The 22,338-nt window shown below is 52.3% G+C and overlaps 2 protein-coding genes and 1 pseudogene across 2 annotated transcripts in view; all 3 read right to left on the reverse strand.

The window, feature by feature from the left end:
• Nucleotides 1-472: 472 nt before the first annotated feature.
• Nucleotides 473-8,000, reverse strand: LOC136933124 (fibroblast growth factor 10-like). The gene is made up of 5 exons (XM_067228504.1): nt 7,883-8,000; nt 7,734-7,797; nt 7,452-7,624; nt 1,263-1,366; nt 473-664 (listed from the first exon to the last, which is right to left on the reverse strand). Exons 1-5 carry the CDS (start codon nt 7,998-8,000, stop codon nt 473-475), a joined length of 651 nt encoding a protein of 216 aa, XP_067084605.1.
• Nucleotides 8,001-14,471: 6,471 nt separating this feature from the next.
• On the reverse strand, nt 14,472-18,527 carry LOC136932927 (A disintegrin and metalloproteinase with thrombospondin motifs 7-like; annotated as a pseudogene).
• Nucleotides 18,528-19,252: 725 nt separating this feature from the next.
• Nucleotides 19,253-22,338, reverse strand: part of LOC136932926 (A disintegrin and metalloproteinase with thrombospondin motifs 12-like) — a gene marked incomplete in the record, with an annotated part of 9,650 nt that continues 6,564 nt past the window's right edge. Inside the window, 7 exon segments of the mRNA XM_067228245.1 lie at nt 19,253-19,699; nt 19,880-20,080; nt 20,082-20,091; nt 20,188-20,314; nt 20,481-20,622; nt 20,849-21,093; nt 22,042-22,162. Of these exon segments, the coding sequence (XP_067084346.1) occupies nt 19,466-19,699; nt 19,880-20,080; nt 20,082-20,091; nt 20,188-20,314; nt 20,481-20,622; nt 20,849-21,093; nt 22,042-22,162 (1,080 nt within the window).

Here is a 22,338-nt window from a genome sequence, read left to right on the forward strand (position 1 = left end):
TACACCTCCCCACCCCCCACAAAGCAAAACTAAATGATGACAAACAAAGTCAGAAGCAGAGAGCCCTTCCCTTGTGCAGTGCCAGTGCCTGATTCCATAGAGAAAAGCCAGGAAACGTTTCCAGAAAAGAATGTCTTTTTTGTACAGTTTATCAACATAGAAAAGCTCTGTGTCCAGTGCTGAATATATAATGAGCCTTTACAGGTCTCCCCCTGTCCCTCTCTCCCCCAAACCCACCAACCCCTCTCTTCTCCACTCCCTCAGTCAGTCTGTCCCCACACCCACTCCCTCCCCCAGCCCAGCTGTCCCCCTCCCTCCCCCACACCCACACCCACCCTCCTCCCAACTCCCGATAAAGTCTCTTCATCCGCCAGTCCCTCACCCACTCCCTCCAAAGTCCCCCCCCCCCCGCCCCCTCACCCCCCCCCCCATCCCCTGCTCCGTCCCCCGGGCCTGACGCCCCCCCAGTCCGTCACACCATGATGGGCAGGAAGTGTGTGGCCGTGTTCCTGCGCCGTGTCTTCCTCCCCCTCAGCGGTCTCCCGTTGACGTTCAGGCCCACGAACATCTGCCTCTTCTTGTTCCTCCACTCCGCCGAGGCGTACGTGTTGTACCCGTTCTCCTCGATGCGCTCCTTCAGGGTGCAGTCGATGCCAAACTCCCTCTGGAAGGAGAAACACAGCCAGTTTAGAGCCACACGGTCATAGGCGGAAAACCCTGGGGACACGACCCCCCCCATCCTGGGAAAAATATGATTTGTCCCCCCCAATAAATCACTGTACAATCACTAAAAATGTCAATAATATTAATAATATATATTTAACATATTACAATGTAGGCTATGTGTTACAGCAGTCATTTTGGTGTCCCCCTCAGGAATTGCTCTTGAGAAAATTTCATATAATTGTCCCCCCCAAAATTGAAAGCAGATTTTCGCCACTGCACACGGTGTAGGTTCAGTGGAGCATCAGAAGTTTAGGTGTTAATTCAGCTATCATCCATCCACTCTGAGAAGCTGCCTAAACATATCTTAACTTGGCACGGATTGAAGATGATTAAAGGACGGTATGTTCTGATGTGCTTTCTGCACAACGACTTCCTGACCCGAGCTTTCACTAGCCTGTACTCCTGTCTGTCCCCTAGATCAGCTCATCAGTGAAGCCAGTCACACACAAACAGATAAGACCTCCTTTAAAGACAGAAGAATCTATCCCTATCTCTAACTCTGGGCCTGTCGGTTGACCCTTGACCCGGATACTAACCGCTGCATACAGCTCTCCTTTCCTGCTGATGGCCAGATAGTAGCTGCTGCTCAGCCCTTTGATGGCCACCACCCCTACATCCACTGATGTGATCTCCAGGATACCTGAAACACACAGAACAAGACTGGTAAACATCCATGTTGTCTGCTGCAACAGTCATAGCTTTTATAACTGTGGCCAGGGCTGGTCAGGGTTGTGTTTGGTCAAGGAGAACTGGGGAAACAATGTAATGGTTAGGGATAACCGTGATTACAATGGGTACAGGAGATTGACAACCCTGTGATTGGGTAATGAGTGTTTCCTGGGGATGTCGAGCAGGAGTGGGCAGAGGTCGTCTGGGTCGCGTGTGGACCAGACCTCGACACCATCAGGCCCTAAAAGCCTCCTCTTGATCTGCAGCCGCTGCAGATAAGAGGAAGGAAAAGTCAACGACACAGACCATCCTGTCTCAGCGAGGAGAGCCAGGGCCAGCAGACCAGAAGGCCTGGGGAACCAGGGCATACCAGCCTGGAGGACCAGAAGGCCCTGTCCCAGTCACTAAGCCAGGGAGGCGAAAAGCAGGGGGTTAAGGAACTCCAGTCCACACATGGTGTCAGTCTCTAGGCACAAAGGAAGAAGATGTCCCTTGCGGGTCTGTGATGCTGGAAGTCACAGTGCATGTCGACAGCACTGATGGCAGTTAGTTAAGCCTGAGCCATTATGTATACTACTCTGTATGTGGGATGAAAACACATTAGTCTTACCGTTGCTCTGATATATGGCCCCCCTGGTGCTTGTAGCAAAAGACAACAGAGAGAAAATGGCTGAAGGCCACACCTGTGTAGCAGATCTTAGCTGGACATGTGTTGATAGGTGCTTCCCTGGAGGGATTCTTGAGTCGCTGTCTATTTCTGTAGGGTTTGCAGGTTACCGTTTCCCAATCCAAATCTTTTACTCAGCCTGAAGCTATTAGAGAGGGGCTAATTTATCCCCTGAAACTCAGGCCCTGCTGCTTTCACAGACAGATGGGGTTATTTGTGTGTCTCTGGGATCTGGGGTCAGAGAGATATAACTTCCTACGTTGTCCTTTGACCAGAAACCCTACTTATCTCGTCTGGTGTGTGTGTGCACGTGTGTGTTTGTGTGTGTGTGTGTGAACCCTCTGTTGTTCCCATGGAATGTTTGATATATACCTCCCTCACCAACTTCCTTTCCTCACTTCCTGTGTGGTGTCGTTATTCTATCCTGATAACCACACAACCACACACATGCACACACACACACACACACACTCAAAGTCTGCAGCTCGGGGGTGTGAACTCCAGGGAGAGACGATAGCCTTTGATCAGACCTCCACCACTCTCCTCTGATGACTGTGAGGCTGCTTGCCCCACCATCAACCGCGTTTCTACTGAAGTTCATTCAGTCAACCCCTTTTCTAGTGAAGTTCATTCAGTCATCCCCTTTTCTACTGAAGTTCATTCAGTCATCCCCTTTTCTACTGAAGTTCATTCAGTCAACCCCTTTTCTAGTGAAGTTCATTCAGTCATCCCCTTTTCTAGTGAAGTTCATTCAGTCATCCCCTTTTCTACTGAAGTTCAGTCAGTCATCCCCTTTTCTAGTGAAGTTCATTCAGTCATCCCCTTTTCTACTGATGTTCATTCAGTCAACCCCTTTTCTACTGAAGTTCATTCAGTCATCCCCTTTTCTACTGAAGTTCGGTCAGTCATCCCCTTTTCTACTGAAGTTCGGTCAGTCATCCCCTTTTCTAGTGAAGTTCATTCAGTCATCCCCTTTTCTCCCCCGAAGTTCAGTCAGTCAACCCCTTTTCTCCCCCGAAGTTTAGTCAGTCAACCCCTTTTCTCCCCCGAAGTTCGGTCAGTCAAGGAGAGTCTCCGAGTGGAGAGAGGAGGACTGCAGGTGTCCCAGAAGGCCAGGGCTTGGGACTCCCCTCCGCGCTGCAGAAGTGTGCAGACTTCCAGGGAGGCCACCTCAGGGTGGAGGGCCTCCCCAGCAGACGTGGTGCTGCCAGGGGTCTAACACAGTGGCCATGGAAGATCTGAGAGCTGCTTCTGTAAGGGATCAGGTGTCAGGAGATGGGAGAGGCTGTAAGAGTATCTAGGGCCATCTCTGACTGCTCTGTAAACATGCTGGGGATGAAAGGAGAGAGAACAGAGGAGCCATGACAGAGAGACTGGGGGTGGAGGGAAGGGGGGGGGGGGAGGGGGGGGAGGGAGGGAGGGAGGGGAGGGAGGGAGGGGAGGGAGGGAGGGGAAAGGTGGGATTAGAAAAGCTGTAGTAATCAGTGATCAAAGACACGCACCGGAGGCAGGGGCTAGACAGGTTGTATGAACTCTGGACACACACACACACACACACATACACACAAACGCACACTTCCACAGGTAAATGCAGGTAACCACACAAAGGGCAGATGTGCACCAACACCAAACTGCAATCTAAAGATCCATTCACACCAAGCACACAGTCCTAATTCCTACTGCACACTGGGAGGCTGTGAGCATTAGCAGAACGCCAAGACAAATGACCCCCAAAAACAATAGATAGCCTATAAAGCCTCATTACATAGTATCTGTGGTTGAAGCCCATTACCACACCTAACAGTTATGAGGACACCTGTGTTTTTGTTGGTGGGGTTACTGAGACACGCTACAATCATTACAGTATGGCGCGGGGTCAACCCCTGAGTTCAGCTGCTTATTCATGGAAGCAGATGTTGTTGTTTTTTTCCTGCTTGCTTCATTTTTTCGCTATGTGTGGCTTATTTGATACGCTCTGCTGGGTGTTACTACGGTAAATGGTGCATTGGGCCGGAATGGAGGCGCGCATTACCAGTGTGAATTAAAGGTGGATTTTCCACAGAGTTTTGCCAGAATCAGGGCATGTTTTCCAGCCTGTGTTGTTATTCTTGGTAACTAACTGAGAGTTTACGGTCTGGAGGAGGGAAAAAAACGGTGTGTCAAGGAGACATTCTAAACAGACAAGATACTTTCATTTGATTCCGTTGACATGGTGTTGATATGTGAAGGTGACCTGGTCTGTACCTTAACAGCATTTGAAGAGGACCACTCTAAACAGAGTCCAAACTTTTCATCTCCCCTCAGACCTCCATCACAGACAATCTTCTCTACCTCTCCTCCCCAGGGCTCTAGTTAGACCCCAGTTGTGGATTCCTTAGCTCTGGGGGGTACTTTGAAAAGGTGTGCGCACAAACACACACACGCACACGCACACACACACACACACTTCAACCATGTCAACCCTTTAGTCGGGAGGCGTCTCTGCACACATGGTTTGGTGGCGTCTAGCTCATAGCAGTCTAATGATCTCTTGACAAGCTCACATTCACATCATCGAACCCGCAGGTAATTATCCAGAGGTCCTGCAGCCAGCCATGTTCCACAGCACACTCACGTATGGACTGACCTAAAGTGGTCAGAGGAACTCCAATAAAGCTCTGCAATCAATCTCTTTCTCTCTCCCTTCCCTCTTCCTCTTCCTGTTTCTCTTTCCATCTCTCTCTCTCCCGTTATCTTTCCCTCTCCTTCTCAATCTCCCTCTCTCCTTATCTCTCTCTCTATCTCTCTTTCTCTCTACTCTACCCGCCACCACCACCACTACCGCCACTGTCACCTTGCCGGGTGCAGCCACAGCCTAGTTAACAGAGCCCCAACACCCCCTAGAGCCCCTGCCCTGACTGCAGCTTGTTATCACAGTCCGCTATGGTGCTGGGGAGAAATGGGAGGTGGTGCATATAAACATGCTGTGCCCTAGTCTCAGTCACTCCTCTGAAACACACATGGGTAAATAAAACAAAACGAACCATCATGTCTACAGACAGTGGTGTGCCTCAGGTAGCAGGAAATCAGTCCAGTTTGTGGGTTTTAGCAGCCATGCTGTGATCGTGATGTCGAGTCGTTTCCAGGGCCGGTGGAGGCCCGACAAAGAGTCCAGCCCCAGAGAGCATGTCTGGGCTCCAGGGGCAGGGCCTCTGTAGGATCTGTTTCCCTGTGAACCTGATAGGGCTCCAGATAATCCACACATAGTGTCCCCTGGTCCCCCGGGGCCCGGCCTTTGTGACGGCACCACCATTGATACTGAAGACTAGCAGCTTTGATGTGACCACAATGACATTCAACCATGTCATTCATGAACTAGGACCCCCTCCTATGCCCCCGCCCTTCAGCCCTACCCCCCCCGCCCGCTCGCCCCCCCCCCCTCCGACAGCATCGTCTCCCCTGCCTCAACCCTCCCCCATCCTCCCCTTGACCCTAGCGTTAGAGCCATACCTGACTCAGGTAAACATATTCACCTTTCAGCAGCTTGAGTTCTGTTCTTTTCTACAGACCAGAGACTAGAGACAGAGAGACCAAAGAGACACAGAGGTCAAAGAGAGACCAGAGACACCAGAGGTCAAAGAGAGACCAGAGAGACCAGAGGTCAAAGAGAGACCAGAGAGACCAGAGGTCAAAGGGAGACCAGAGGAACAGAGAGAGAGACAGAGACAGAGCGACCACACGTAAGCCTAACCCTGAATAAATGAGCGCCTGTCTTTAATATCTTCCCCTATTTTGCTAACATCCTGCAGACCCAAGAAGGACCCAGGGAAGACCTCCTCCAGCAGATAAAGAAGAACCCTGCAGCCTTCATTCCATTAGAGGCCTTCTTCTCACACTCTTGACACAACAAACACAGATAGTAACATTTTTAAACTCCCACACCGTTTCCCATAAGTCACTTTGATTGAATGTGTGGTTTGGAACTCCCAAGAGAGACATTAAAGAGTTCCATATACGTGGGATGGGGGTGGTGTTTGTGTGTGTGTGTGTGTGTGTTCTTCGGGGTGTGAGGGAGGGGCGGGGGGGGTAGGTTAAGTGAGCACATGTGTCCCTGGTTGTTACATGAACACATATGCATTGGGGCATGTGAGTGCAGTGCACCCACACTCAGACAGGCACATGACACACATGGGCACACACTGAAGGCACAAGTCGACATGTACACACACCCAGCTGTACAATGTTTAGCCAGAGCTCCTGGAAGGTCGTGATCTGAAGAGAAACACAGAGGAGGAAAGAGAGACAGATGGAGACCGAGAGAGAGAGAGAGAGAGAGAGAGAGAGAGAGAGAGAGAGAGAGAGAGACAGACTGACAGAGAAAGAGAAACAGGCAGACACACACACACACACACAGAGAAAAGAAGCGATGGACAGAGACACAGACAGAGAAAGGTCTGAGAGTCTTGGAGCATCAGAGTGATTGACACATTCTTCCCCCCACAGTTGTTCTGCTGGTCTTGTTATCAGGTGTGTTTATTCTGGGCTGTGAATACTGCCTGATAACAGTCCCCCCTCCAACCCTGTCATGATAGCAGCCTGCCTAATCTGTCCCCCCACCCCCCCCTCCCTCCCCCCCCCCCTCCACCCCCCCCCCCCCCCCCCAATCTACTCAGCCTTGCAAGAAGCAGTAACACAGCACTGACTGTTTGGACAGGACAGATATCTGGAGGGTGTCTGGTCACTGACACACAGAAGACTCTAATCAGGAATGTTCCATCTAAACTACACACCAACACAGGACGGCTTGAATGTGTTTATGCTGGGGAGATGACAGACAGAGAGAGGGAGAGAGGTGAGAGAGATACAGAGGAAGAGAGAGAAAGAAAGAGAGGCTGAGAAGGGGTGAGAAAGATAGAAGATAAAGAAGTTAGATTTAACCGGGGGGGTAAAGTTCACGAAAAAAGTTCCCACCCAATGCGTGATAGAACAGCCTTTTTCGTCAGTGTGGAAAAAGATAGAGATCGCTTCAATTGCTCGGAAGGGAGTTCTTTATCACAGTTTCAGCCTCATTTGTCGGGAGATTGCAGTAGTATTCTCTGCTCAGTGCCAGAATGGTGGAACTCAGCCCACGCAGGCAACCGTGTTCAGAGGTTGAGCCTCTGTTTGTCTCTCTATCTTCATAACTCTCAGAGAAACACAGCTACTTGTGGCATAGATTAACTAACGCACCTCTGAAACACACAGAGAACAAACAAGCAACACAATCTCTCTCTCTCTCTCTCTCTCTCTCTCTCTCTCTCTCTCTCTCTCTCTCTCTCTCTCTCTCTCTCTCTCTCTCTCTCTCTCTCTCTCTCTCTCTCTCTCTCTCTCTCTCTCCCTCTCTCTCTCTCTCTCTCTCTCTCTCACTTACTGAGGGGATCGTCCTTCATCTTGGTCCCGTTGACTCTTCCATTCTTGTCGATCCTCAGGAAGAACTTCTGGAAAGAGAACAGCTTCCTTCTCCTCACGTCTCCCTGCAGATGGTTGTAGCTGCGCACATGCCTGCCTTGAGCCCCCCCAGTCCTGCCCAGGGGCCCCCCAGTCCTGCCCAGGGCCCCCAAGTCCTGCCCAGAGGGTTGCCGGTGGCCCCAGCCCTCACCCAGGCCCCGGCCGCGGACCTAGCCCCGGCCAATGCCCTCTTCTCGACCGCAGCCTCAGAGATGTTGAGCGTGGCTCGGCCCGGCTGGAGGCAGCACGCCCTGGGGAGGGACTGGGAGAGGAGCAGTAAAGTCATCAGGACAGAGAGCGCCAGACTGGGGAGGGACACCCCGAGCCTTGGAGGGGGGGCCCTGGAGCAGGGACCAGCCCCGGCCTCAGCCCTGGAGCAGGTGGAGGCGGGGGCAGCCCTCATCCCTGCAGCCCAGCTGGAGCAGGTGGAGACGGGGGCAGCACGGTCCTCTCCAGCAGACCATCTGGTCATGGTAGTGATCTGTGTGGAGGACGGTGGGGCAGCCTCACTCCCCGGGGCATGCTGCTGGGGGGGGCCGGGGGGGCCGGGGGGGCCCTGGAGGCTGTGGGGGCCGGGGAGGGAGCCCTCCGGAGGGCAAAGCCTCTTCAGCACGCTGGTGGTCTTTTTCCACCCAACTAAATGTTGGAGTTTTTCCTCTGAATGTTGAGTCAACGTGTATTAAAAGTTAACTAGCAGCGTGAAGTCTCTCAAAATGGGTGAAGAAATTACATGGCTGGGTACAGTGTGTGGTAAACAATTAATTTACAAATACAAAGAGCAAAATATTAAACTTCACAGAGCCTTAGAGTATATTCCAGAAGGATGTTAGGCTACCTTCCTTTTTGTCAACTCATGCAGTTGTCCTTTGTGAATTGTTTCCAGTGTTCGGTTGGTGCTTCTGTTATTCCAGGATCCTTTGCTGATTATTCCAACAATCTCAAGTTCACTGACATTTGATGAGAAGTGTGTTTAACTCCTCTGCCCAAAAGTCTGAAATAAGAAGCGAAAACGTCCTCTATCTAATTGATCCAGCAATCCAGCACATGTGCAGGAAAACACAACTAGAGCTAGCGGGTCCCAGAGTTAAAGTGGTCAATCTGCGTCTTCATGAAGTTCTCCCTCCTGCCTTCTCTCTCCTCTCTCTCTCTCTCTCTCTCTCTCTCTCTCTCTCTCTCTCTCTCTCTCTCTCTCTCTCTTCTCTCTCTCTCCTCTCTCTCTCTCTCTTTCTCTGGTCATAGATGAGTGTGTGGGAGTGTGTGACTCCTACCCTCTCTTTCTCGCTCCCTCTCTCTCTCTCTCTCTCTCTCTCTCTCTCTCTCTCTCTCCAGTGACTCCACCTTCACAAGCTCTGAGGTAACTGGCAGAGGCAGGGGGCTGAGTGGAGAGCCTTTCTGTCCCTCCCTTCCTCTCTCTCTCTCTCTCTCTCTCTCTCTCTCTCTCTCTCCCTCTCTCTCTCTCTCTCTCTCTCTCTCTCTCTCTCTCTCTCTCTCTCTCTCTCTCTCTCTATTCATCTCTCTCTCTCTCTCTCTTCATTATTTCTCCTGGTTTGAATCCCCTGGACTGATCTAACCTGAGGGGCGATTACTGAAATTGATTGCCTTCGAAGCTATGCAAGTGGGTGTGCGTGTATGCGCATGTGCGTGTGTGTGCGTGTGTGCGCTTGTGCGCGTGTGCGCGTGTGTGCGTGTGGGAGAAACAGAGAGAGAGAGAGATAGCGTGTGAGTGTTGCTATGTGTTTTCTACTTGATCCCTCCTCCCTCACACAGTCCACTATCTTTCTCTCACACACGTGTGTGTGTGTGTGTGTGTGTCTGAGGGGGGGGGGGGGGGGCGTGGGTTATGTTGCTGAAACTCTCCACTCTTTGACTTTCCTCTCTGCATTCTCTGACTCTATACTCCAAAAACTCTGACTCTAAACTGAGAGTGTTCTGACTCTAAATCCTCCATACTCTGACTCCACTCGACTCTCTGAAATCTCTGACTCTGCATAATCTGTCTCCATAGACAATAGACTGATGATGTACCGGGGTGTTACATAATTTTAAATTGACCCACTTGTCACCCAGAAGGATGTGACCAGTCTGACACATGATTCCTCAGCAGGTAGCCGGTTATAGAGTTACCACTAGAGGGTCTGATTTAATCTGGAAAGCATGGCCACCTCCAGCAGGTGTCCCACACATCTCTCTCTCTCTCCCCCTGGGTGCCATAATGCACCTGGGAAGATCTTCTTTCACTGGCCAGACCTGCGAGACTAAGGTGTCCATGTGGACAGCAGCCAATCAGCTGGCTCTCTTACAAGCCCGGCTCCCTCAGCTCTGGGGTCCTGTGGACACCAGGGAGAAAGGGAGGGACTACCATCATCCCTCTCTCTTCTCTTCTCTTTATTGTGCCCATCTTCTCTCCTTCTCTCCTCTAACGCATACACCCCTCTGTCCTCCCATCTCTCCTCAACCCCTTCTCCACTCCTCCTCCACCCTTCCTCCACCCTTCCTCCCAGCAAGCAGTGTCACAACTGTTTACGACAGTGTATTGGTGAAAAAGGGACGTTCGGCTGTAGAGTTTTTGCAAAAGGTGCTACTGATGCAACGCGTGGGCATTTAGGGTTATTGTTTTTTTTGTTCGTTTTCTTTTTTTACATTTGCTTGAATGCAAATGGACTGATGATTGAGCTGAGCTGGCAGATAAGAGATGCAGCTCCAACCCTGATTGGCTGAGCCTGCCAGAGAGCACACTCCACACACACGGATGAGTGATTCAATCATAACTGATATTTCCGTGATTTGGGGTGTTGGAGAGTTTACGATATTATTTTGATATGTGGTGTTATTTCTTCAGGTTTCATTATCTGTGAGCCCACATTATTTCCTTTATGGATTTCCAAATGATCCCCTAATGCTGGCTAAAGAACAGGCTTTGCTTTATACTCTACTTATAGAACACACGAGAGGCAACAGATCATTCCTCACCTGACAGCCATAACCCCGTAGTTCTTACCCAGAGATCATGGAGGACTTGTCAAACCTTTGAACAGCCAGCGTTAAGGCTCTGTCTCATCATCCCCCTCCGCTACACCGTGCACGGATCATCTTTCAGGGTCAGATGAATAATCTACATTATGCTGATATACTCTCCAGAGTAGGCTCTGCTTTCAAGTGAGGGGATAATGTCCTTTGCAGGTGCCCCCAGAGAGAGAGAGGGAGAGAGGGAGAGAGGAGAAACAGAGAGGGGGTGAGAGAGAGAGAGACAGAGAGAGAGGACAGAGAGAGAGAGAGAGAGAGACAGAGAGAGAGAGAGAGAGAGAGAGAGAGAGAGAGAGAAGGAGATAAAGAAAGAAAGAAAGAGGGCGAGAGATAGAGGTTGGTTTTGATGCAGTGAGGTACCACAGATTTTGCAGATTTTCTTCAGAGCCCGAAGAATAAATTCCTTGTAAATGCAGCCATGCCAGAGCTTTCTTCTCCTAAACTCAATATAAGTGAGATTTGGAGGCACTGGAGAGTGGCCAGGGTCGTGGCTCTTCCCCTACGCTCTCCTGCTTACTATTTAACCGGATCTTTATTGATCTATCCCCTTGATTTGCCTTCCGCGGCCCAAAAACAACCTCGGGAGAACAGGACAATGTGTTTCTGATAGCTGGCAGTGGGGGAGCAGGGTTCCTGAACTGGGCAATACAAAAAACACAATTACAAGGAATAAAATGAAATGTCAAATACAAGCGATCCAGGAGCGTCAAGACAGGCTTGATTTTCACACCTGCGCCACACTGCCAGGGGTGCAGACTTCAGATGTAGGAATACCTGGATTTTGAAATTACTTTTCAAATTGAAGCGGTCAGCAATTTTACAACTTGACTGCGGTTTTAACAAACCCCAATTCATTATAGCACCGACCACAATCGTGTAAAATACCAACCGAGCAAGCAAACTATAAACCTGCTGGTTGCAGCTAAAAACTCCCTTCAAAACAAAGAAACATACAAATTATACTGAATTAATAATAAAATGAGGAAACTATTGTTCCTGTGACAGTAAATCACAGTCAACTCACGACAGAAACTAGTATCAGAGTAAGTTACATAAAGTTGCATATCCCATGACAGCATATGACTCCAGAGGAATGGAACACACACACCTTGGTGTCCTGTGTGACAGTACACTGATAGCTACAACACCAACAGCACCAGTGGAAACAAGCTGCCAGTCTGCAGTTTCCTACCAGCGACAAGCGCACCAGGGTTTATCTGTGTGTTTGGGCCTTAGCATGTGTGTGTGTGTGGTCCTGTGTGTGTGTGTGTGCGTGTGTGTGGTCCTGTGTGTGTGTGTGACCCTCACCATTAACACATCAACATGCTTAGAGTGATACCTTTAAACAAAGACCTCCACCAAAAACATGTGGAAAAAGCACATCACTGGACAACAAGATAAAAAGATCCTCTTCAGCCCTGTGACTGGATGGCCATGACATTGCACCAGAGCCTGTTCTCTCCAGTCATCACATGTAAATAATAGATGGTGCCCTGGCAGGTGTGTGCAGGGTGTCTGGTAGCCCAGGTGAGACGGCTGTTTCCTACTGAGTGGTGAACGGTAGATGTTTGTCATGTTATCCCTTCCTGGAGGAATACTTATGTGGGTTTCAGCCGGCCTCACTTACAGGCCACAGGACACTGGACCCAGTCACCTGGACATGCAGTGGGCAACGGCTTCCTGCCTCCACCCTCCAGCCCCAGCCTCCAGCCCCCAGCCTCCAGCCCCCAGCCTCCAGCCCCCGGCCTCCAGCCCCCAGCCTCCAGCCCCCAGCCTCCAGCCCCCGGCCTCCAGCCCCCAGTCTCCTGTACCCAGCCTCCAGCCACTATCCTCTAGTACCCAGCCTCCAGCCTACCCTATTGCCCCCAGCCTCCAGTACCCAGCCTCCAGCCCCAGCCTCTAGTACCCAGCCCCAGCCTCCAGCCCCCAGCCCCTAGCCTCCAGTACCCAGCCCCCAGCCTCGAGGACCTCAGCCTCTAAACCCTGGCCCTCCCACCCCAGCTTACCCTGGGGGACATGGAGTAGCGTTTGTGTCAACTCAGAACTGACAGTAAAGACACACGAATGTTTGTGAAAAACAGGTAAAAGACACAAACAAAACCCAACCAAAAGCAGCATCCACCTGCAGAGTGGTGCCTCCCACCTGTTCTCACCCAACACACGCCACGGGGACAGAGAGAAAAGAAAGAATCCACTTCATTCGATCGTGGCTCAGACGTAAGCGAGGGCTCAATCAAGGAATGCTCTGTAACATAAGAGTTAAGGTGAGTTGAGGTCAACAAACTCTGGACGTCCTCTGAACTTGTGAACCTGCTGAGAGCACAGAGCTCAAAACTACATGCCATTGAAGGCTCAAAATATCTAGACACCCCAGCCCCCAGCCTCTAGCCCCCCAGCCCCCAGCCTCTAGCCCCCCAGCCACTAGCTCCCCAGCCTCTAGCCCCCCAGCCACTAGCTCCCCAGCCCCCCAGCCTTTAGCCCCCCAGCCTCTAGCCCCCCAGCCACTAGCTCCCCAGCCCCCCAGCCTCCAGCCCCCCAGCCACTAGCCCCCCAGCCTCTAGCCCCCCAGCCACTAGCCCCCCAGCCACTAGCCCCCTAGCCTCTAGCCTCCCAGCCTCTAGCCCCCCAGCCTCTATCCCCCCAGCCCCCCAGTCTCTAGCCCCCCAGCCTCACACAACCCAGGCTGCAACCCAAAACAAACTGGCAGTCAACAGAAAATCACCAGATTGATATTACTGTAAACAATGTGACCACATCCTTCCTGAGAGCCAACACAAATGCTACTGCTTCCTCTAAGCAGCTCAACGAGGAGCTACCGCGAAGATTCACAGAGTCCAGCGTGTAATTAAGGTTAACTAACAAGGGGAAAATGCACCATAGTTTCCGTGGGGCAATTACAGCTCGGACACAACCCAGGTACCAAACATCAGCACTGTGACATAAGACAGCAGGAGAGAGATGGTTAGGAAATGGAGATAGTTCTTTCAGGACAACGCACACACACACACACACATCTAGGACACCCTGCTCTGCAAAGCACCTGTGTAGAGTTACGTGTTGTGTTACTGCTGACTAACCTGGGCAGGGTTGAGTGACAGGCACGCAGAGCGCGCCGGCGAGCTCATCTCCAGTTATCTGGGACACGGCATCCTGGGAAATCTGGGCCATCAACCTGATCTCCGATCTCTGCCTGGCCGCACCTGGACACACAGCTCTGGTTCTGCTCGGCTCCGTTAGGGAGCTGGAGGTCGTGGCGAGCTGAAGGTCGTGGCGAGCCACATCGCGCTGTGCCGTTCAGAGCGCTGGCCCCCCCGAAAGGAACGGGACACACTACAGTGCAAACACGCATACACGCATAGTACAATAATAAGAAACTTGCATTTCTCTCTCTATATATATACACACTCGACCTGTGATAACAACCGAGGGCCTGAGTCCTTCTGACTGATCTCCACCAATAACACGCACCGGTCCTTTCGGATGGTTATCTCCACCAATAACACGCACTCCTACTGCCTCATTTCCTCTGGCACTGACCGCCTGCTTCTCTGATAAGATCAGGCCACAGGGTTGGAGGCTCCACTAGTCAGACAGACAGACGGACAGACAGTCAACTACCCAGCCAGACAGTAAAACAGACTGATGGCCAGCCAGCTAACCAGCCTAGTCAGCCAACTGCCCAGACAGCCAGACAGCCAGCCAGACAGCCAGCCAGACAGCCAGCCAGACAGACAGTACCACATCATAGGCTCCAACACATCTAACACAACCTTCACCTGTCCTGTGGGACATCTTAGAGATACAGTCCTGGCGTGTGTCTTCTTGTACTGTGCTGCTGATAAAATCAGCTGACAACAAAAGGAATCCTTTTATTGTTCACTGGAAGTGTCAGTTTCAAAACAAAGTCACAGTGGACATCTTTGAAATCATTCAGTTTATTCCAGCAGACATGTGTAGGACAGGTACAGTAGATCATAATGCCTGTACCATGACATCACATCACCATACAAACAGCAGCCGTCTTCAGAGGACCTGGAGAGGGATGGCCAGCAACACCTCGTTCTCATTTCCGTTTTTATAAAAGTGGGAGGGGTCAAGGTGGGAAGCATCAGACAAAGGATCTGTACTTGATTGGCTGTTACCCCAACAGCTATGTAATGGACAAAAACAACAAACATATCAAAACCAAAGCAGATCTAGACATGCTAACACGTTTCTACCTACTCTGTATAGTTCAGACACAAGCACGACTGAGAGCTCTGATAATGAGAGCAATAACATTAAAACTGGAACAAATCTTGCAGTAAACATTATTACAGAGGGACATAAGGTTTATTTTACAGCCTGTTCATTACTTGATTATTTACCAAAGACCACAATCATAAAATGTGAATACACAACAGTTAGAGCACGTGAAAACAGAGAATGTGATTGTTTGAGTCTAGTCTGCCTCTAAGTGTGCTGTTCTGCAGGAAAGCACAGTCTATTCTGCCTCTAAGTGTGCTGTTCTGCAGAAAGGCACAGTCTAGACTGCCTCTAGGTGTGCTGTTCTGCAGGAAGGCACAGTCTAGTCTGCCTCTAAGTGTGCTGTTCTGCAGGAAGGCACATTTCACATGCAGCTTCTGATGTCTTCTCTCTCCCTTGATGTTCTGTGATGTCACTGAAGTCCGTTAAGGACAGGACTCCTGTGGGAATGAGGACTGCACAGGACATCCACACGTCATCATGAGGGAAGACTAGTTGTGGTAGACGGGGGTGGTTTGGATTGGGGCCGGGGTAGTAAGAGTGGGGGGTATCCTGGTCTGGGACAGAGCCAGGGTAGTGAGACTAGGGGACGCCCTGAGGGATACTGTGGTAATGTGAGGGTGTTAAGACCTGCAGGTGTAGTTAGTATGTTAGGACCTGCAGGTCATGCAGCATTGTTTCTGGATGGACCTGAAGGAACAGCGACCCAACAACCTCAGCTTGTCACAGAACCGAGATGACATGGCGTTCTTCTTACACACTGGACCTGCAAGACAAGAACGCGGGGTCAGACTGTGCACACGCACACACACACACAGTCCTACACACACACACACACACACACACACACACACACACACACACACACACACACAGTCCTACACACACACACACACACACACACACACAGTCCTACACACACACACACACACACACACACACACACACACACACACAGTCCTACACACACACACACACACACACACACACACACAGTCCTACACACACACACACACACACACACACACACACACACACACACACAGTCCTACACACACACACACACACACACACAGTCCTACACACACACACACACACACACACACACACACACACACACAGTCCTACACACACACACACACACACACACACACACACACACACACACACACACACACAGTCCTACACACACACACACACACACACACACACACACACACACACAGTCCTACACACACACACACACACACACACACACACACACACACAGTCCTACACACACACACACACACACACACACACACACACACACAGTCCTACACACACACACACACACACACACACACACACACACACACACACACAGTCCTACACACACACACACACACACACACACACACACACACACAGTCCTACACACACACACACACACACACACACACACACACAGTCCTACACACACACACACACACACACACACACACACACACACACAGTCCTACACACACACACACACACACACACACACACACACACACACACACACACACACACACACACATATATCTCCACGTAATGGCTTCCCCGGGACGAGGAACAGGGATGCATAGATACCTGTGTTGTTGTTGTGACATGGCTGTGTTTTACACGTCCTCCTGGTGACTGGTTTTGGGTCAGTGTCACAGTAGCTGTCTGTCACTTGCTCCATGTCCTCCTCCCTCACACACCTCACTTCACGCTGCTGCACCCCCTCACCACAGCTGGTAGAGCACTGGAACACACACACACACACATACATACACACTCTCAAAACTGTTGGATTGGCCCATCAATGTACTCTTTTCTTTTTACTTCCTATCTTCCTGACCTCCTTGTGCCCTACTTCCTGTGTCTCTTGACTTCCTGTGTGCCCTACTTCCTGTGTCTCTTGACTTCCTGTGTGCCCTACTTCCTGTGTCTCTTGACTTCCTGTGTGCCCTACTTCCTGTGTCCCTTTACTTCCTGTGTGCCTCTACTTCCTGTGTGTACCTCCTCCCAGGCCTGGGGTTCCCAGTGGCTGCAGGACTCCAGGATGCAGGGCTCCGTGCTGTTTGGCCTCCGGGGGGGCGCTGCAGCGCCGTGGTTCTTCACAGAACACCAGGCGTTCCCTTACTCCCTCCCCACACGTCCTGGAGCACTGGGACCGGAGAACAACACGGTCGTATTATCCATAGATATATATAAACACTAGATGTCTTACGGCGGAGTCTAGAACGTCCGCACATGGCGGCCATCTTGCTACAGTCAACTCGCAAGCCCATAACATTGTGTTGATGCTACATGTACTTTTTAAATGACCATAACTTTCTCAATTTTCAACCGATTTTGAAACGGTTTGGTTTGTTATCAACGTCAGAGATGTCGGTATGCCACTGCATACTCCTATTCTATAAAAAAAAAAAAAACATACTTATTCATAAGTGGCATACCGACATCTCTGACGTTGATAACAAACCAAACCGTTTCAAAATCGGTTGAAAATTGAGCAAGTTATGGTCATTTAAAATAATTTTGGGTGAGCAAGTTGACTGTAGCAAGATGGCCGCCATGTGCGGACGTTCGACTCCGTTGTCCGGCAACGCGGACGAGACATCTAGTGTTTATATATATCTATGGTATTATCTGTGTGTGTGTGTGTGGTGTGTGTGTGTGTGTGTGTGTGTGAGTGCTACCTGTCCCCAGGGTGAGGTATTCCAGGCCAGGCAGGTGTAGGAGGGGCAGGTCAGGCTGCTGGGAGGTCTGGAGGACAGGACCTGGCAGTGGAATGGCCTTAGTGGACGTTTGCTCTGGGTGTCCACGCACTGGACATCCCGCTGTCTGCGACCCACCACCTCACACCCCCGCCGGACACTACGGCAAGGGGGCAGGGGGGAGAAGAGAGGAGGAGAGAGGAAGAGAGAGAGGAAGAGGAGATGGGAGGAGAGTTAGACAGTCCTGTGCATAGACAGGGATAGACAGACACCAAAAGAGAACGATTGACAGGTCTGTTTTTCCTTCTAATTATGTCTCGTTTGGTTTCAGTTTCAGTAACTCAGCAGTTCCTGTTCCTTCCAATCCGCCCCCCAGCAGGGCTGACCTTGGTCCAGTTGGTGCTGAGCCAGGTGGCACAGGGGCGCAGGTGGCATGTCCTGGCTGGGTCGGGTCTCTTCATGTTGGCACAGTCGACCTCCTGACCCGAACTACACCTCACCGTCCTCCACACTGCCCCCACCCCACAGGAGGTGGAGCACTGAGAGGGGGAGGGGGGGAAGAGGGAGGGGGAGAGGGAGAAGGAAGGAGGAGGGAGAGGGAGGGAGGGAAGAGGAGGGTGAGGGTGAAGGGGTGGAGGAGGGAAGAGGAGTGAGAGGGAAAGGAAGGAGAGAGAGAAATGTGGGGAGAAAAAAGGGGGAGAAATAAAATGATTCATCAATTGATTAATTCGTTACTAATGCTCGTACAGTAATCAGGCCATTGAAATGTCTGGTCCTTATTAGGCTCCACCCACCTCGCTCCAGTTTCCCACTTCCCAGCAAATCTCCCTGCTGATTGGCTCTCTGGTGTTCAGGTTGCCGTAGTCGCTGGTAAACGTCACCGCCGGACTTCCTGGTCTCTGCTCCTGGCCCTTGGGTGAGGGGGGTGGGGCCTTTGGGCCGGGGGGGCAGCTGCCTGGACGGTGGTGCAGAGTTGCCAGTCCCGGGGGATTTAACAATCCTCAGGGTGGGGGTGAGGCAGTGCGGGTGTACGGGGGAGGGCGGGCCTCTTTGTGAGGGGGGTGGGGGGTCCCTCTGGGGGGCTCTCTTGTCCCTGAGTGTGCCCAGGGGGAGCGGGGGCTGGTGGGGGGTACCCTGGCAGTATGCTGGGAGCTGGGAGTGGAGGAAGGGAGGTGAAGAGTGGAGTCTCCCCAGTGGAGGGTGCTCCTGTGTGGGATGGAGCGGGAGGTTGTGGGGGGTGTTCTGGTGGTGTGAGTGCGGCGGGGGGGTTGTGCGTGAGACGGTTGGACTGCGAGTTGGTGTGGACGTGGTTGTCGGGCCGGTTGCTTGGGTCGTCCGTGTTGCCGTGGAAACAACGTACAAGTCTATGATTGGCTGGTCATAGTCGAAACCGGGCCTGTACCTCCCCAAATCTGCCGTGCTCCCCTCCTCCTCCTCCTCCTCCTCTTTCTCCTGGTTTTTGCTCTCTCTGATGCTGTCCCTAGCTGGACTGGTCTTCACTGGAGGAGAAACTCCTCTCTCCTCCTCCACTCTTCCCTCCTCCTCTACCTCCTCCTCTCTCCCCTCCTCCTCCTCTTTCCCCTCCTCCTCTACCTCCTCCTCTTCTCTCTCCTCCTCTCTCCCCTCCTCCTCTCTTCCCTCCTCTTCTCTCTCCTCCTCTCTCTCCTCCTCTTTTCTCCCCTCCTCCTCTCTTCCCTCCTCTTCTCTCTCCTCCACTCTTCCCTCCTCCTCCTCTTCTCTCTCCTCCTCTCTCCCCTCCTCCTCCTCCCTTCCTCCATTCATGCCCTCTTTCAGCCTGATCTGAAAGTCATCCGCATCGATGATGTCAGAGGTGGTAGTACTGGACCTGGTGGTGGTAGGTATGGGAGTTGTAGTTTTCTTCACGGTAGTTGTAGTTGTCCCCGTGGTAATCCTGGGTGTGGAGGGGGAGGGGGTAACCTCAGGACCCCAGGTGTGGGTAACAGGGACGCACGGTGGGGTGGCTCTTGGGCAGGTGCGCTTGGCGGTGATTGGGGGGCGGGCCCGGGCGTCTGCGGAGGCTGGAGTTGGGGCAGGACTGCAGGGCACACAGCGACTTGGAGCGAGGTTTGGCCGAGAGGTCACATGACTTCTTGGGCGCGGTGAGGCAGGTGACCACGCGTGAGCGAACACCTCCCCCACACGTTACTGGGCACTGAGAGAGAGAGAGAGAGAGAGAGGGGAGAGGGGGGCAGAGAGAGAGAGAGAGAGAGAGAGAGAGAGAGAGAGAGAGAGAGGGAGAGAGAGAGAGGAACATGTTAAACAGAGGGAGGAGAGGAGGGGCGGAGATAGAGAAGAAGAAGGAGAGGAGAGGGAGAAGAGAAAATGGTCCTACTGTGCTCCAGTTCCCCACGGCCCAGTGGGGTCCACAGGGCAGGTCTCTGTTGCAGGGCACCTCAGGCTTGGGCTTGATCAGGTGCTTACACTCCATAGGGTGAAGGACCCTCTCCTCTCCAGACACCGTCCTCACGCACAGCACGGTCCTCTTCCGCACGCCCTCCGACCCACAGCTGGCTGAGCAGGCCTGCCACCCCCCCTACCCACCACCTGGAGGGAGGAGAAGGGGGGAGGAGTCACGCTACCGTAGCATCAAGCAGTAACGGTGTGGCGCTGAGACAGAGGCTAGGGAGGGGTTGAGCCCACCTGGCTGGACAGTCCCTGGGCTTGCACATGCGGTGGTTGTCCTCTGGGCGGCCGTTAGGGTCACACAGAGACTCGTCCACCACACCCACCTCCAGCTCAAAACACCTGACGGGCTGTATCTGTTCACCTGAGAGAGAGAGAGAGAGAGAGAGAGAGAGAGAGAGAGAGAGAGAGAGAGAGAGAGAGAGAGGAGGGTAGAGAGAGATAGAGAATAAGTAAGACACAAGAAGTGAAACTGACAGGTATATTGCCGACTCCCCCCTGACTCCTTCCAGACAGGCACAGTATGTCACCTATTCCACAGGAGGTACTGCAGTCTGTCCAAGCCCCATGCTTCCACCTGTACTCCGGAGTGATGACCTCATTTCCTATCTGTCGGCTCCTTTTAATGGTGTACTCGTATTTAATACCAGGGTTCCTCTCCTGGTACAGCAACTGCAAACAATCAATTGGACATTCTCACCAAAAAATCCATCAGTCCATCCATCAATTCATCCATCCATCTATCTACCCATCTACCAATCCAGCCATGCCCCTCCCTCCCTCCCTCCCTCCCTCCCTCCCTCCCTCCCTCCCTCCCTCCCTCCCTCCCTCCCTCCCTCCCTCCCTCCCTCCCTCCCTCCCTCCCTCCCTCCCTCCATCCATCCATCCATCCATCTACCTGTATCATAACTGGCTGTCTGATTGGTCCAGCAGATGTCAGGTTCTCCAGGTTCCCCAGGCGTTCATAGAAGAACGTAGCCCCGCCTGCCTCGTACTCGCCGTTCCACTGGATGATGAAATTACCATTCAGGAAGTACTCCTCTGACCCCTGACCCCTGAGAGCCAGGAAGTTCACCGCCTCCTCCACTTCCTGCACCACGACGTCCCGCGCTCCCTCAGGGATCAGACCCACGTCCACGTAGCCTGGGGGAGGAGCCAGCAGGGGAGGAGTCAGCAGGGGGAGGAGCCAGAAATGATTTGGGGAGGGACAAGAGAGGGGGAGACAGATGAGAAAAGGGGGGTGAGGAAGGAGAGGATGGGTGAGAGAACAAAGGGGATGAGGGGGGAGAGAGGAGGGGGGAGGAGCGGGGAGAGAGGAGGGGGGGAGGAGCGGGGAGAGAGGAGGGGGGGAGGAGCGGGGAGAGAGGCCAGGGGAGGCCAGGGTGTAACAGGCCACCAGGGTAGATGCAGTCACAACAACATCCAGACTGCCAGACACTCTCTGATCTTTAATAGAGGGTCTGTGAGTGTGAGAGAGAGTGTGTGTGTGCGAGAGAGAGAGAGAGAGAGAGAGAGTGTGTAGGTATACGATCGAGGGGGGGGAGGGACACTCCTTTTTAACTGTGTTCGAAAAGGGGGGGGGGGGGGGGGGTAGAGCCATGACTAGGTCTTTGGTGTTTAATAGTGTTTGTGTGTCTGTGTAGGGGGGCATTGCATTAGGTCTCAGCCCTTTGAAGTGCAGAGCATCTGGACGCACGTACGTACACACAGACCCCCCCCAGGGTGAGTCATGAGACCCCCTGCACTGGGACGCTGCCAAGCCTGTTACCTTTATCACCTTCTCTCTCTGTCCATCTGTCTCTCTCTTCTTCTCTCTCTCTCTACCCCTCTGTTGACCTCTCTCTCCATCTCCCTGCCTCCCCCACCCCCCCCAGCCTCCATCACTTCCTGGATATGAGGTCTATGAGGTCACTAGCCAGTGTTTCTCTCTGCACGGTTGTCATGGCAGCGACTCAGCTGGTCTGACGAGAGACAGACGGCCGGGCTGCCACGGCAACAGACAAACAACAGCAGGATCGTCATGGTGAAGGAGCCATGCACGCATCCATCCATCCATGAATACATCCATCCCTCTGTGGAGGTGGGTCTCACCGAAGCCCTCCCCTCCCTGGAAGGTGTGATGGACGGTCTCACACGAGGACCCGTCGCCCAGGCAGACCCCACAGCTGTCCTCCACCGCGTTAGAGTCGATCCCAAAGTCACAGCCCACCTCCTGCAACACACACACACACACACTCATCGTGACACACACAGAGAACCACATCCTGTTTTGGATTTCGCTGTTCTCTTTGACTTTCCGTGTCAGATTCCTTTAGTTTCTTTTGACTTAACCTTGAAAACTTGTGTTCTTTCATACTTTATTCTTTCTCTGTTTCTCTCTCTTTCTCT

The sequence above is a fragment of the Osmerus mordax genome, chromosome 24 (genome assembly GCF_038355195.1).
Source record: "Osmerus mordax isolate fOsmMor3 chromosome 24, fOsmMor3.pri, whole genome shotgun sequence".
NCBI lineage: Eukaryota > Metazoa > Chordata > Actinopteri > Osmeriformes > Osmeridae > Osmerus > Osmerus mordax.

What these genes read in the sequence shown, in the direction of transcription:
- LOC136933124 (XM_067228504.1), bottom strand. Translation starts at nt 8,000, where the DNA reads ATGACCAGATGGTCTGCTGGAGAGGACCGTGCTGCCCCCGTCTCCACC. An exon ending in CAGGGCTGAGGCCGGGGCTG is followed by an intron (nt 7,798 to 7,882) that starts GTCCCTGCTCCA and finishes TTTACTGCTCCT; the next exon opens with CTCCCAGTCCCTCCCCAGGG. An exon ending in AAGGAGAGCTGTATGCAGCG is followed by an intron (nt 665 to 1,262) that starts GTTAGTATCCGG and finishes TTCTCCTTCCAG; the next exon opens with AGGGAGTTTGGCATCGACTG.